The following is a 15872-nucleotide window of genomic DNA, read 5'->3' on the forward strand; positions in this document are numbered from 1 at the left end:
TAGGACATGGAGATGGATTTGCTGTCAGCTCAATATTTATAAATGAACTTGTTGATTGTTATTCCTTATTATCAGCATCCCTGCATTGTATACATCTGGAACTTAAGTGAATGCAAAATTGATTCATGAAAAGTATCGTTGCCGGTAAAAAAGTTTTTAAGTGTCCCATGTACTTTTTCAGACGAAAGGCGTGCCATTATTTCCTTGCTTGGACTGCAGCTGTGTATTTAAGAAGTTGGGCAGCCTGAATGCCCACATCAGCAAGATGCACATTTCTGTGATAGAGGTGCCCTCGAGCACTTCGGTAAGGCTTAAAATATGACAGACACGACAGGAGTTGCCCTTTAACCCTACTTGCAAGTCAGTTATATATAAAAGGGCTCTAGCTGTGGCTTGAATATATTTGAAGTGTCTAAATTGTTGCATTTTGAGTCCACATTCGGGCACTGTTTTTCATATAATTCTACCTTTTTGTTGTTTCTTTAGACCCCTTTCTGTAATAATTAATGTCATCTACATTCCTGTAACGCATTTATTGCTTAAAAAAACTTGAAATGACTCACTTAAGAATTGTAATTAATTTTTATTTTTATTTTTTTTAATTACTTTTTCAGCTTTTACATTATCTTCATCTTCCCGCTTTTGCGCTTTGTTTTTACTAATAGGAGACAGAGATGGGAGGTACAGCTACTGGGGGGTCAGAGGGTGGTGAGGCAGTTACGGATGTCATCCAGCAGCTTCTAGAGTTGTCTGAGCAGGTCAATGGTGATACAACCCAACCCCAACCTTCAGAGCCAGCCATTGCCATGGAAACTGCCATCAACCAGGATATCTTGCAGGTGAATAAAAAAAACCCTCCATCTATAGAGCATCAAACTGTGATGTGAAAGTGATCAAAAATGATAGTCACGAGAGCTAAGGGCATACCTTAGATCCAATTAAGAAAATTTCACATTAAGTTGTGACCTGCAGAAATGGTAACTGAGCTGCATAAAAATAAGAGCACCTGTTATTTCCAACCTAAAAAGTTTTTTAATGATGTCATCAGTCTTAATTTATCTGCACACTGGTAAAAGAGACAAAAAGAGGTGATGTATTTCATAGGCCTGCTTAGCTGTTAGTCAAATAATGTACTTCGTGAACCAAAAGGCTTACTTTTTCATGTTTCAATATGTGGCTAAATGGCTTTTAACAATGAGTCATCCTGATGAAAATGTCTAATAATGAATTTTCACAGCAGTACTGTACAGTTGCATATTTCAGGAGGGATTAATATTAAGAAAACATCTTGCCCTACAGGTTCAATTAATTTTACTCTATAATGGTTAAAAAAAAACAATCTCTTCAGGAGAGAGTTAAGATGTAGAAGAAACTAAGGCAGTGTATTAAAAACACAGAAACCTAAAAGGACCAACACTTGTCATACTCAATAACCATAGCATAGCATGCATAGTGCAATCTGACTCTAAATCTGATATTTCAAGGCATCTACATTTCCTACTTAAAGGGGTCGGTGGGTAAACCTGGGATTAAGGACACAATAAAGGTCCATCAAGAAAATCCCTAAATTAAACATGGGGTAAAGAGCTCTTCTAGAGCTTGTTCAGCTGGTGATTTTCATCATGTTTCTATTTTTCAGAATTAGTCTCCTACACAACAGATAAAGGCAAAGCCACTAGAAGATTAATCAAACACTATTAGAAAGGAATGAATAACTTGCTCAGCAAGTGCTGGCGACCTTAAATTAGAATTGAAGTTCACATTAATATAAGATAAGATAAAATAAGATAAGATAAGATAAAATAAGATAAAATAAGATAAGATAAGATAAGATAAGATAAGATAAGATAAGATAAGATAAGAACAGCTTTATTTATCCCGAAGGAAATTGTTGTGCCAGAGTTTCAAGTAAAACATGACAATAATAGATAAATAGATAATAGATTATACTTAAAGTGTAATTACATTTTAAAATCCTTAAACATTTATGTTGGCTCAGTAACTAACTTATGCAAAGCAGATCAATCAATAACCCTATCTTTTGTTATTATTGAGTTTTTGTTTTCTTACAATAAATATAACAGACTTTACCAATGGGGCAGTCTCTCCGTCCTTGAAAACAGTCACTGTAACGGAACTGCCTGTAAATTTTATGATCCCTCTTGACTCATAAAATTTACTGACAGACTGAAAAGAATCTCAGCTCTTTGACACAACAATAATATATCCCATGGATACTCAGTTTTGGCCACTTTGCTTTGTTTATTTTCTTGGTGGTTACAATCATGAACCTTTACCATTTTTTTAAATTTTTTTTTATCTACAGCAAGCTCTTGAGAACAGCGGACTAAGTGTTGTGCAGCCACAGAGTGATGCCTCATCCAGAGATTCACAGACTCAGACCTCTGAAAGTGCTGCTGTAGAAACCAAGAAAGCACATGTTCCAGACAAACCAATTAGAGAAAGGAAAAGGAGCATTTTTAAAAAACCTATACAAATGCCAGGTATTTGGTCTGATGAATCTGACTTATATTTGGATTTTTTGTAATGGAAAGCTTTTTGGAATATATTTGATGAAACTGTAAATGTTCATATGAATAATTATTTATCTAATTTTGACTGCTACATTATAAGCTATTTCTTCGCAATGGAACGCTATTCTTTAATCGAAACTTCTCATAGCTAATGATTGATTGATGAAATATAACATGTTAGCCCTATTTAATTGAAAAACTGCCCTGTGACTGTATCCCCCTGAACAGGCTCTATTAGGGAGGAAAATGGAATACGCTGGCATGGCTGTCCCTATTGCTCTAAGGAGTTCAAGAAGCCTAGTGATCTTGTTCGGCATATACGTATCCACACCCATGAAAAGCCTTTCAAGTGCAAACAGTGCTTTAGAGCTTTTGCTGTAAAGAGTACTCTCACTGCACATATGAAAACTCACACGGGCATCAAGGCATTCGAGTGTCAGTCTTGTCTGAAGTGCTTCTCTACTTCTGGCAGCATGAAGGTACACATGCGGCTACATACAGGTGAGAAGAAGGTCTTTAACAAAGACTTATTTAAATCTAAATAAAGTGAATATAACAATTCAACAGCTTTATTCACTGTCCCTTTTTTCATTTCTAATTATACTCCTTATATATACTAAAACTTGCCCAAAAGATGTACCATAGAAGTCATACATTTGCTTTGAACATGATTTTCTGCCTCTTTCTCAAGTATATGGCACAGTAAATTACACTGAAGAAAATCTCATTTGAAAGACAGACATTATTGAAGACAATATTGAAAAAAGTAGCAGACCAAATTTTACGTTAGCCCAGGCTTCTAATTACTATGTCTCAACACTGTTTTTGACCCTTTACTAATGTTTTTAATGTTTTTTTTGTTGTGAGAACTGAGGCACTGCATTTATTGAGTATATGTATGTATGTATGTATGTATGTATGCATGTATGTATGTGGGTGTGTGTGTGTGGTGTTATATATATATATATATATGTATATATATATCGTTGAATATGTATGTGTGTGTATATATATACATATATATATATACACACTCACATATACCCATATAGCTGCTACATGTAAAGCTTCTTATTCTGTAGTACTTCTGTAGCACTTACTTTTTTGTTTTAGTGTTGAGTCGTGTGTTAGTCATGTAGAATGGCTTGTATGGAAATTATTTATTTAGTTCTACCTGTTATAGTTTTTTTCATGTGTTACAGTGTCAATATAATTTTCTATAGTTATTTGCTGAATGCCATGTTTTTGTTCCTTTTCCCAGGGGTTCGCCCTTTCCCTTGTCCTCATTGTGATAAGATTTTCCGCACGTCAGGCCACAGGAAAACGCACATAGCTTCTCACTTCAAAAGCCTGCAGCAGAAGAAGCACCGTTTTCCCCGGAAAACAAACAAAACAAAAGTGTCAAAGAGTAACCTGCCACTGCCTGATATACCTCTTCAAGAACCAATTCTCATCACTGACTTTGGTAAGAGCCTGTAACGCAAGCATTTGTATCTTTGCATAGGTTTGCATGTTTGCATCTGAATTTGCATCTGAGTTTTAAATGTATACTCTTCAGTATGTCAAGTTCAATTCAAGAAACTTTATTTGTCCCATTTGATCTTCACAAGTGAACTACTTAGTTTTTATCAGTATTTCTCTACATGTGCTGTATTTTTCTGCATGGCGCTGTTTCTCTTCTCATATAGAAGTCCACATGACTTTTGTTCATTAACAGGTCTCATCCCCTCCCACAACCCTCGTCTGGCTTTCCAGCAGTACTTGGATGTAGTAGGCAGTGAGCGGCCATACAAGTGTCAGTACTGTAATAAGGCCTATAAAAAATCAAGTCATCTAAAACAGCATGTCAGGTAAGGTTTTAAGTCCCTATGCCCAGTGCAACATTAAAATATTCAAGTAATATGAAAATTTAAGGCAATATATCAACATTTTGGTAAATCTGCTTCTAAATGATAATGTTCACAATATTTATTGCAGCTACTATATTGAGTTTTTACTCGTTGTATTCCTTTTCTTTACTCTTAAATAAAACTTACTTATGATAGTCTGTGACAACACACAAAAACATTTCACTCCTTTTCTCTCAGAAGTAGTGATGAAAAGTAGTCAGGTACTTATGATTGATAGTTCAAGGTGATTCATTTGTGCACATCTAGGCTAAAGTAATATACTATCAGTCAAAACAGCTGCTTTGTAACCATTTTATTAAAACAGTGCAAAACAGAGTCAAAAATGCAAGAAGATAATCTGTGACATTGGAATGAAGGTGATATTGAGGATAAAGAAAAAGCTAGGAGGAGAAGGAGAAGTAGCTAGGACCAAGTGTGCAAATTGTTAATGTACCATAATCCTTAATATGTCAGTATATCTATATATATTACTATGTAGAGAGAGGGTATATGCAGAGTTCATCATTTGAGTTAACTACAGATTGATGTTAAGTATAAATACGGAAAATGGATGAACAATTAAAAGAGCTCCAGAACATTAATGTTAGAATCTATTATTTTTTTTTGCTAATGTATGCAGTCTTTGTGCTTAATTTTGAGAAGGTGTCCCTTGAAAAGAGGGTTTTATTTCATTTGATTTCAGCAGCCTACTTACTTGCTCTCTGCATCTCTCCTGATCTTTTTTAACCATTGCCTCATATGAGACAGTATTTTTCCTCATTTTAATATGAGGCAGTTTATATGAGTTATGACTTTACCATTCTTGTTGTTCTTTACATGTTTAGCGCTCCTCCATTCTATTTGTTTTTGGAGCACATTTGTGGTAATGGGGATGTATATCTGCCTGTAGTGACAGGTTCCATAAGTTGGTATTGAAACATGTAACAATATGCTTTTGGCAGTCTTTTTTTGTATCCTCATGAGCACTGTATAAATATATAATGTATAAACAAAAATAACATTTTTCACGTCTGCTGGGACTGAGAATAACAACAGTCGGCCTTTCAAAAGCAATGCATGCTCTCTACTGCAAATAATATTCCAGATACTAAAAGCAATCATTACTGGATTCCCCAAAGCAAAGTCATGTCAACGTTTAATTACTACAGGTCTCATACAGGAGAAAGGCCCTACAAGTGCAGCCAGTGCAGCCGGGGTTTTGCCTCGTCGGGTGTTCTCAAATCCCACATCCGAACCCACTCCGGCCTAAAGGCATACAAGTGCCTCATATGTGATACAACGTTCACCACCAGTGGCAGCCTGCGGCGCCACATGACCACACACAGTGACCTACGCCCTTACATGTGCCCATACTGCCAGAAGACTTTTAAATCATCACCAAATTGCAGAAAGCATATGAAAACTCACAGGTTTGGCTGCACTATGTTTGTTCTTGCGTGAATGGCACTTTTGCCACAGGTTTAGGAAATCTGCCAACAAGATGAATGGTGTAACTGCCTTGCAAACAATAAAAGTAACCCTTATATGTAATGCTACAAGTATAATTTACTTTTCTTGGGCAGAAGTTTTGATAATTTACAGATTGTTTCTTAGTCAAATATATAGACTACAGCTCCTGTCTTTCTTATACCATCCAACAAACCAGATATGAACTTGCCCAGCAGCTACAGCCCCAGTCAACTGAGGACCCCTTAGGAGCAGGCACTGTACCCCATGTCATGCAGGTGGAAATGGAGGGGGACTCCCTACAGCAGCCACCTGCCTCTTCTGCAGAGCAGCAAAGCATGCTGGGACTAGGACAGGCAGAAGTTGTAAATGGAGGTCAACAAGTAACGTTAGAGGCACCGCTGACTGATCAACCTCTGGTACAAGGAGAAGGTGAGCTCTTGTAACCTGTATCACTTACGAGGCTCTAATGTGGTCACAGTGTGATTGAGTTAAGCATTACAGAATCACTATAATCGTAAGATTTAAATGACCAAAAAATATTAGCAATACAGATTTTGAAAGCACCGAAAATATATATGATACTAGAATATATGAGACATTTTTAAAGATTGAGTTTGTCCTTTAAGTACCACTGGATACTGCTCTGTATGTTCCATATGGATGAACCCTCGTTTATAATTTAATTGCAGTTATGTTTGTTTGCTTGTCTAATGCTTGTTTTTTTTTAACATAAATCCTCTTTTAATGCTCCCTCTTTTTACTCGCTTCATTGACTCAGTGAGAGTTTTTGTAATTTATTTCTAGGGTGCATTTGGGTAATGATACTTGATATCATGCATTACTATATTAATTTTTTCAGCCCTTTTTTTTCCTCTGTAGAAATCAACAAAATACAGTCCAAACCTGAAATCAGTGTTCTGTACTGTTGTACAGACATTGACTGCATGTCATTCTGTGTTGTCAGATTCCTATGTAACAACCCAACATACTTTGCCTCAAAATATCAGCCAGTTTGAGCCCCCAGCTCTCCCTCAGCCTGCTTTTGATCAGCAAACGCTAACACAAGGTGCAAACACAACACACCCAACTTTGTTTTTGTATTTGTAAAGCATTGAAAATATGTAGAAAATATTTGTGCACTCTGAAATACCTAACTATTTTGTCTTGTCTAGTTGAAAAGAGAACAGAATGTCGTTTTAGAAACCATTTTTAGATCTATTTGTCACCTAACTAGCCAGTTCTTTTTAAAATCTGAGCAATAATTTGAACCTTTCCAGGCTTTACCATCACAGAACCCAGTTACAATCAGAGTCAGTTCTCCACAGTCCAGCAACTGCAAGATTCAAGCACACTGGAATCTCAGGCTCTGTCCTCCAGCTATCACCCTCCAAATCTGCTTCATGATCCCAATGCTGAAGTGGTGAGTTAGGCCAAAGTATTTCTCTACACTTCTGCTCACCAGCCGTAAACTTACAACATAGACTCCCCTGATTTTAGAAATCATGAGATAAAAAGGAAATCAGTCACTAAGACTTGTTTGCTAAAAAGAGACAGTTTTGGCAGAAGGTGCTGATAATCAACAGCATCAGCACTGTGGAATATAATCACATGCAAGATGCACAATTTATCAGGTGAATTTGCATGTTGTGTCCCATTTCTGTTAGTTGGGAATGTGCACACATTAAAATTTAATAATTATATTGTATGCTGCTGTATTCTAACGTGTTCACATCATACACTTTGAAAGAAAATGTTCAGTTTGCACACTTTGAACTAATATAGCATTGTGTGTGTCCATTCTCCTGAGACTTCCAACTCTAATGTACCCACTTTAAGTAGATATATTTACTGTCTTCAGCTACATCGGATTATATAATTTATGAGGTCTCTACAGAGGGAAGTAATTTGAGAAATGCTTTCATCTATCATTCCAGATTATTTTTTAGTCTTGCACGCCATGTATCAACAAAGGTGAAGAAAAACAATAAAACAATTACACATGCATCATAATAACGAAAACAACAAATAACTAGTAATGTCTATATTTCCAAGTAGATTGACTCTACGACAACTGGTAATAAGTCCGAGCTACATTGTTCACATTCCTGTAGAGTTTACATGTCTACCATATCTTTCACATGCTGCTTTTATTGAGTACTATTTTGTATATATTTCATATTTATGTGATGCTATCTGGCATTCACTGGAAACAGCAAAGGAAAAAATATATTTCACAAGAAAATACATTACTGTGCATGACAGTGACAACCACTTTGAATACTTACTTTGAATATTTCCCATGTTCTTGTCAATGTAGACAAATGGGCTTCTTCAGCCAAGCAGTCAAGGAGAACTTCAGCTAACTGCAGAAACACAAGACTTCCAGGATGACATTGAAGACAACTGCAAGAGGGCCTACAGGTTTTCTTAATCACATAATTATTCTTTGTGCGTGTGTGTTTGCATGTGGATATGTAGGGTTGTCGTTGTGTATCCAAACCACCTATGTTATTTGAAGATATTTACTAACTTAAGGGTTTGAGAGGCCTTTTGTTTTTATTAAATGTCAAATTCCATCAAAGATAGTAGCTACAAAGTCAAACTTGTGATCCTGCATTAGAAGAAATACCTTTATTGTAACATTCGGTCAAACATAGAGCACGACATCAATGAAATTTGACTACTGCTTTTAACGCATACTGGATGAACCATGAGCAGAAGGCAGCAAAGGAGCAGTGCCAGGGGAGCAGTAAGGGGTTTATTGTCTTGCTCAACAACAGTTTGTCTAGATAGCAGGAGCGCGGGAAGAGAATCAGGAATGTTCGGTTACAAGGATGACAGCTCTAACCCCCTGTTCCACGCCGCCCCATATTTGACATATATATTGGCATAAACTAGCCTTGGGCCTGGACATTATATTTCTAGTTGTTAAAAATGTCCCTACATTTTCCAATCATTCAAAGCCTTTTAATGTACTTTTAATGTAGTGTGAAAATCAAACTAAAGTGTCTAAATTTAAACACGTTTGTTGCGGCTATGTCACCTCAAACTTAATCAAGCCTCTATTTTCTAAATAACTAAAATTTGATGGTCAAATTCAATCCCAAAGAACTAAAGAGTATTGGTATAATTATACACTCAGTCAATTCACTACTCAGTTTATGAGGACAGGATAAAACCTGAAAGAGTTTACATATATTTCACCTCACACTCATTTCCATAAAGATAGAAACCTAAGAAATTGGACAATATACATATACAAGCCACTGTTTATGTACCAGGGGTGTCAAACTCATTTTAGCTCAGGGGCCACAGGAGGAAAATCTTTTCTCCCTTTGGTCAGAAGGGTAAAATCATGGTATAATAATAGTTTCTTTCATGGAAAAATTGCAGCTCATTTTTATGCTTTTCGAAATAATCTCGTGGGCTGGATTAGACCTGTTCACTGGCCTGATCCGCAGGCCATAGGTTTGACACCTATAATTATAGACTCTCTTAAATCTTAAAGAGCTATGTTTGCATTGTGTGCCACATAGAGACAAACAAAACATATTCTCCTTAATGCATGAAAAGATCAATGTTAGTTTCTATAACTGTCACTGAACCCAGGGGAAATGATATAAATTGTCTACAGGTTTCAAAATGATTGCTTTTAATAACCTCAGCAAACTTTGAAAATATCTTTAATTTGTCAATTTTCTGGAGATAACCATTTCATTTCAAGGCATATCCCATAAATACATTGAGGTTTGACAGTATGTTCTATTTAATTCCCTTCATGAGACCTGCCAAAAATATCTTAGTGTATTGCTCTAAGAAATATTGACAAAAGGAGAAGAGTAACATTTATCTTAATATATTGTAATTCATTCCATGAACTTCTCTGAGGAATACAGAACTTTAACTACATTCCCTGCATCATAATGAGTTGGCTGTATCACTGATAAAATACAACCATAGCAAATTTGTATTCATTTTCTCACATACACTGTTTTCTCTGAGCATTAGGCTTAATATTTATGCTGGTCTGAATATTTGCATGGTAAACTGGAGGGTGTTATTGTAAGCCCCCTCATTAAAGATTCAGACTAACCAAAAGGAAGATGCAAACTTACATCAGACACAGATGCTAAGCTATTTTTCCAAGTACTAAAGTTCATTACTAGATAAAATAACAAGCTCTATTCAACATATTTTCAAGCTTGTTTTTCCAATGCCAGCTAGTATATGTCATCCTAACCTTATTAGTAGAGACGATTTATGATACAAATCCCTCTAGGGGGTTGTCAAATTAATTCAAATTCAGAGTTCTCTAAATAGCTAATAACCTTTTGATAGAGTTTTTTCGGAGGGTTTCATCTGTCTTGCCAGGTTTATTGATATAATTTGTTGCTTTGGTGCCGCAGTCTTACCTGATTTTTGCTGGGGGATATGATTATACTCATTGTCACTAAAAGCAACCACATCAATTTTTAATGCAAATCATGAAATAAACATGAACACGGTGTCTGTGTATAGATGCAAATGGATTCTCTGTTAATACAGGTGCAGACCATTAATTCAGCAGCAAGAATGCTCATTCCTCCTAGAAGTGAGAGTGTGTATGTTGTATTCCCAAAGTAGGCACATTCGACTGCATTTTAGCCATCAAGAAAATATACTGCCCCACTGTTTTGTACTGTTTTGGGTCATTGAGACTCTTTCAAATTTGTTCAAGATATGTAGACAATAAAATTTGAACACTGCTTCCCATGCTTCATGTTGACTATGGGAACAGAAAGAGAACCTTATCTTTGACAACTTAACAAATTTTAATCATAAGGTTGTAATGAATCAAACATATATATTGTGATGCTAAACCAATGTTAAGATCAGTACAGCCAAATCGTATATAGATCATTTACAGCGCCTTTACTGTGGTGGTCAAAAACCAAAACCTTGCCTCCTAGCTGTTGTAGGCATTCTCTGCATCAGGCAAAACATTGATTTTCATTTTTTTTAAATTTTTTTTTTCAATTCTTTTCATTTTGTTGAAGTCACACCACTTAAGCTTTGCTGATGCAGATGACAAATGCAACTTGTTACCCACATTAAATAATAAAAATGGGCTGCTAGATCCTTTGCCACTGGAGGTGAAGAATGGAGTTCCAATGTATAAATCAGGTTGATCAGCCCCATGCTCTTCAGAGCCTTACCCATTATGTTGTTTCTATGCTTATCCAGCTGCTAATACTTTGGAGTAACTAGATCAGCATTATGCATTTGTCATTATCATTTACATAAGACATTAAAGTGCAATTAACAAGAGGGCTGTCAAAAGCACTCGGTTTACAGTTGGTTGCCCAGTACCTGGAGGAATATTGACCTATTGTATTTGGTGTTTTTTCTTCTCATCCTTAGATGCAGTTGGTGTAATAAAGCTTTCAAAAAGTCAAGTCACCTAAAACAGCATGTGCGGTCTCACACGGGTGAGAAACCCTACAGATGTCAACTCTGTGGACGGTCCTTTGTATCAGCTGGAGTACTGAAGTCCCATCTCAATACACATACAGGTAAACTGACAGTGATATTTTGGGAATTCAAAAAATCTTCCACTCTTAAGCTTTTTGGGTTTCTTTACATTATTGACTGAAGGATATTCGATCTTGAAAAATTAAAGGAGCTAGTATTAACATTTCTCCCAAGATTTGGTATTGAGTTCTAAGAGCACAAAGATTGCAGATAAAAATGGTAGAATTAAACATTGAACTTTTATGTTATCAGTTTCCTGCATCCTTCCAAATTATAAATCAGCAAAATATGAAGAAATTATTGAGCAAATGGAAAACTTTGTGGGAAAAAGCAATATTGTGGTTGGATTAATCTGTAGGATTTATTAAAGTATTCAAATGAAAACACCTTTCTCCTTTCTGTTATCTCCTCCTGACAGGTGTAAAACCGTTTAAATGTAATGTTTGCGACGCTTCATTCACAACCAATGGCAGCCTCAACCGCCACATGATTATCCATATGAAGTCTTTTAAATGCTCCATGTGTAGTGAGAGCTTCAGGACAAATCTGCTATATAAAAAGCACATGAAGAAGGAGCATGGTGTGGAAGATCGAAGTGAGAACACTCAGAAATTTGATGTTTTATGCACAGATATTTAATTTAACAATGCCATAATAATTTGAATGAATAGAGTGAAAATAGAAACTTTTAGTTATAATTGAATGTCTGACTTTTTTTGAAATAACTATGTGCTTTGACTTCTCTAAGTGATAAATCTGGAAGGCCAAGATGTTGAGGAAGATGATGATGAAGAAGAGGGAGAGCAAAAAACATCCAAAAGAAGAGGTTTAGAAATCATCACATTCACAGAGGAGCAGACAGCTGAACTGGCAAAGGATCCTGGTGAGGAGGCTTCGGTGTCTGAGCGAATCCTTGCACAATCAGCAGCGGAGAGGGATCGGATCAGTGAAATCAAGGACAAGGCAGTAGAGCTAGAAACAGAGCCCAAGTTTGCCAACTGCTGCAGTTTCTGCCCGAAGAGCTTTAAGAAACCCAGCGATCTTGTAAGGTAAACTTGTGTTTGATCTGTTTTCCCACGCACAACTTGACTCGGTTCTTTTTGCGTTTCCATTAGAGATAGAACCTGAAGCTGAGCACTTTTTCAGTACCTACTCTGGTGAGATTTCAAGTGTACTGAGCACATACTAAAATTTGACATCAAAAGAGAATTCTCTTGCTTTGTCTGTGACAAAAAGCCACAAACTGAGCAGCAAGTACGGCCTCCTCCCAGTGTTTGTGTGTTTCTGTGTATAATGTTGAGTATAAAAACAACAGCAGGATGGCGTTGCACTACCGTGCTCAGACGACCCAACTCACTTTGAGCAGATACCGTGAAGTAATGGAAAACTACCATAGACCAAGTTGAGTCAATCCTAGTAGTGGTAGGACTGTATAGTGGAAAAGTGCCAATATTTCATGATCGTAACACCCCAACAATAAGGTACCAGCAGGTCCTAATTGCCCCTAATCTCAGAACAGTTTGAAGCACAAAGGGATGTGTGCTAATAAAGGACAATTAATATGTAATTTATGTAAACTACTGAGGAAAAGGTTTGAAAACTGCCCAAATAGCAATCAAAAATTCCTAAAATGATGAGTGAAGTTCAAATTGTCACGATGGTGTCTTGAATTTTGTGATTTGCTGCGGAAATAGATAATAAAGGTGATGGATTTGCTTTATTCATCATTCATCACCTGTCTATTTTCCCAAATGTCCAGGCACATTCGGATCCACACAGGAGAAAGACCTTTCAAGTGCGATGAATGTGGAAAGAGTTTCACAGTGAAATCTACCCTAGATTGTCATGTGAAGACACATACAGGTCAGTGTTTTTACCACACTAGTTTTAGTTTGTTATCTGCGAAATATGCGAATGTGTTGGAATATTTATAATGATCAAGATTGTACAGGCATCACTTATAATAAAGAAAAAAATCTGAATTGCTTTGTTTTCCTTGCAGGTCAGAAACTGTTTAGCTGTCATATGTGCAACACCTCTTTCTCTACAAAGGGCAGCTTAAAGGTGCACATGCGCCTCCACACTGGCTCCAAGCCTTTCAAATGTCCTTTCTGCGACCTCCGCTTCAGGACCTCTGGGCATCGCAAAACTCACATCCCGTGCCACTTCCCAGCTAATAGTGATGGCCGCAAGTCAAAGCACTCTTCCTTGTCAACTGGTCAGGCCAGTCATGGTCAGGAACCAGGGGCAGGTCAGGCTGTAGGCTCCAGTCAAGGCCAGCAGTCAGCAGCTCCAGAGGCACTTCAGCCTGTGGGTCTGCTACAAACACCCAACTCTGACTCCAACATTTACCTTCCAGCTAACCAGGTACTGACTGGGCAGTTTGACCAGAGTCTGTTGCAGTCTGGTGGATTGGTGGGGCAAGCCATCCTGCCTGGTAAGGAATACTCAGACACACACCTTCACAAATTTACATCATCCCAAAGATCAATCCAAAATAAAGGACTGTATCTGTTTTATTTGTTTATACTTTTTTTGTGGATAAGATCAACTGTATTTTCGCTGCACATGGTTTTTGTTTCTTTTTGCAGTATGTTATAAGCAATTTGCAGAAGCAGTGGTTAAAACAGTCAAGTCATTCTGCGGACATAGACTTTCTGAAGTGCTCTTCAGATGTAAACATACTTTTGAGTTTTTGCAAACAGGGCTGTTTATTTCATTATCCTTGTGACAGGTCCTAAGAAATGTTGGCCTCAAAACTCAGCTCTTGAAACTCTCCTCTTTGAGGAGAGTGAATCTCATAATGCCTCTCTTTTGTTTGAATTATAGAGCTTAGAGGTCCGATATTATTCATGATGAATTGCCTTGTAAGGAAAGTGAAAAGTGTACTAATGCACTCTTCCTTCTTTGGATTCATATAATCCTTGTTAAATAAACATATGCAAATATTTAAAAACAGACTTAAGAGAATTATCCCTTTTCTACTTCTGGGCTTCAAATATTAAGAAAAAAGGCTCTAATTTTATTTTGTCTTGATGCTTAACATTTTTTTATAAGAATATACTTTGTTAGTGTAATTAGATTGAAAGAATGTACTTTTTCATCTGATAAGTTGTATTTGACTCAATATGTGTGTTTTTGTCATATACACTATATCATATTTTCTTTTATAGAATATTTGGGATTTGGTATTTGTATGCAAATAGCACCTCAAGCACAAAATGAGGACATTGCCCTTTTTAGTGATTAATGCTGAATTGAAATGTGCCTAAATATCATATTTTGACACTGATTACGGAAAATATGCCAAGCCATAAAAGGCAGTGGGGCATTTACACCCACTTGGATTTATGTATTCAGCTCTGGTCTTTAACTTTGTCTAGAGCACTCCACCTCATTATTTAATGTAAAATATTATGAAACCAAATCAGCACCCTTGAAATTACTTTCCATGCACTGCCTGTTGAGCATAACAATAGGGAGTTGACCAAAAATATTTCCCATGCATGTCTTTCTGCTCCAGTGCTCACCACTTACATTCTCAATTACTCTTTCATTCTAGATTTTCATAGTGCACATCATTACTTCACCTTTCAGAACCTCTAATTTTTTTTATTGTGCAAATCATATTATAGTATCAGATTTCCTTTGTTGCGTCTTGGCTATATCAATCTTTTGAGCAGAATACCCACATAATATTCTCTATAGTTTTGACAGAAATACTGGTTAGCAGAAACAATCAGTCTATTTCAGTGATTTTAATAACATTAAGGAAAAACTATGTTTCTGCCATCATTGCTATCATCCACCGTTAGCTATCACATTATTTCTTCGAATACGGAATATTTTTGTATAAAATAATTATTTGATTGTCTTCTCAACATATGCCCAGATGTTTGACTCAATGAGATGTCAAAAATGGGGGAAAGCTTTTAACCGCTCACAAAACTATATTCAATGTACTGTCTTATGAAGAAACCAGAAAACACGTGAAATAGACTTGATCCCTCAATTTTTAAAAGTAATTTTAGTAATTTTTAGTAAAGTAGTTGATAAAACAATGCTCATTGTACCGGATAAGATATGAAATTAGTTATTTTACATCTACTCTTCCTACCATAATACCTTATTTAACAGCGTTAGTTATGTACTCATAATATTCTATGTGTCAGAATATAATGTAGGATTTCTGCTTCAACTAAACAGAATGAGATTACTATAAATGTGAATATACTGCACATTTGATAATTATGTCATTGTGTTCACATGAGATCTTACAGTGTCCCTGTCTGATGGCTTAACTACTTTGGAAGGCATCCACTTCCAGCTGGCACCTGCCAACCTGGTCTGTCCAAATGTCCAGATCTCTGGCATTGACACCAGCAACATCAATAACATCACCGTCCAGGTACATTCATTCCCCACATACTGAATCCTATGTTGTGATTTATATTTTGTGTTGTTGTCT

At 36.5% G+C, this 15872-nt stretch overlaps 1 protein-coding gene across 3 annotated transcripts in view; it reads left to right on the forward strand.

Annotated features, from left to right (window-relative positions):
• LOC147229270 (zinc finger protein 236) overlaps positions 1-15872 on the forward strand; it is a 49876-nt gene that overhangs the window by 12633 nt on the left and 21371 nt on the right. For all 3 annotated transcript variants that reach the window (XM_086154597.1, XM_086154595.1, XM_086154596.1), the window contains 17 exons: positions 182-304; positions 666-839; positions 2327-2504; positions 2763-3035; positions 3796-3999; positions 4252-4384; positions 5593-5853; positions 6090-6322; positions 6858-6959; positions 7171-7313; positions 8211-8314; positions 11294-11445; positions 11823-11999; positions 12153-12453; positions 13164-13267; positions 13407-13841; positions 15676-15812. In XM_086154597.1, coding sequence (XP_086010723.1) covers positions 182-304; positions 666-839; positions 2327-2504; positions 2763-3035; positions 3796-3999; positions 4252-4384; positions 5593-5853; positions 6090-6322; positions 6858-6959; positions 7171-7313; positions 8211-8314; positions 11294-11445; positions 11823-11999; positions 12153-12453; positions 13164-13267; positions 13407-13841; positions 15676-15812 — 3234 coding nt within the window. The remainder of the gene's footprint in view (positions 1-181; positions 305-665; positions 840-2326; positions 2505-2762; positions 3036-3795; positions 4000-4251; positions 4385-5592; positions 5854-6089; positions 6323-6857; positions 6960-7170; positions 7314-8210; positions 8315-11293; positions 11446-11822; positions 12000-12152; positions 12454-13163; positions 13268-13406; positions 13842-15675; positions 15813-15872) is intronic.

This window comes from Fistularia commersonii, chromosome 11, assembly GCF_037954325.1.
Source record: "Fistularia commersonii isolate RoL2024-O1a breed Wild chromosome 11, RoL_Fcom_v1.0, whole genome shotgun sequence".
NCBI lineage: Eukaryota > Metazoa > Chordata > Actinopteri > Syngnathiformes > Fistulariidae > Fistularia > Fistularia commersonii.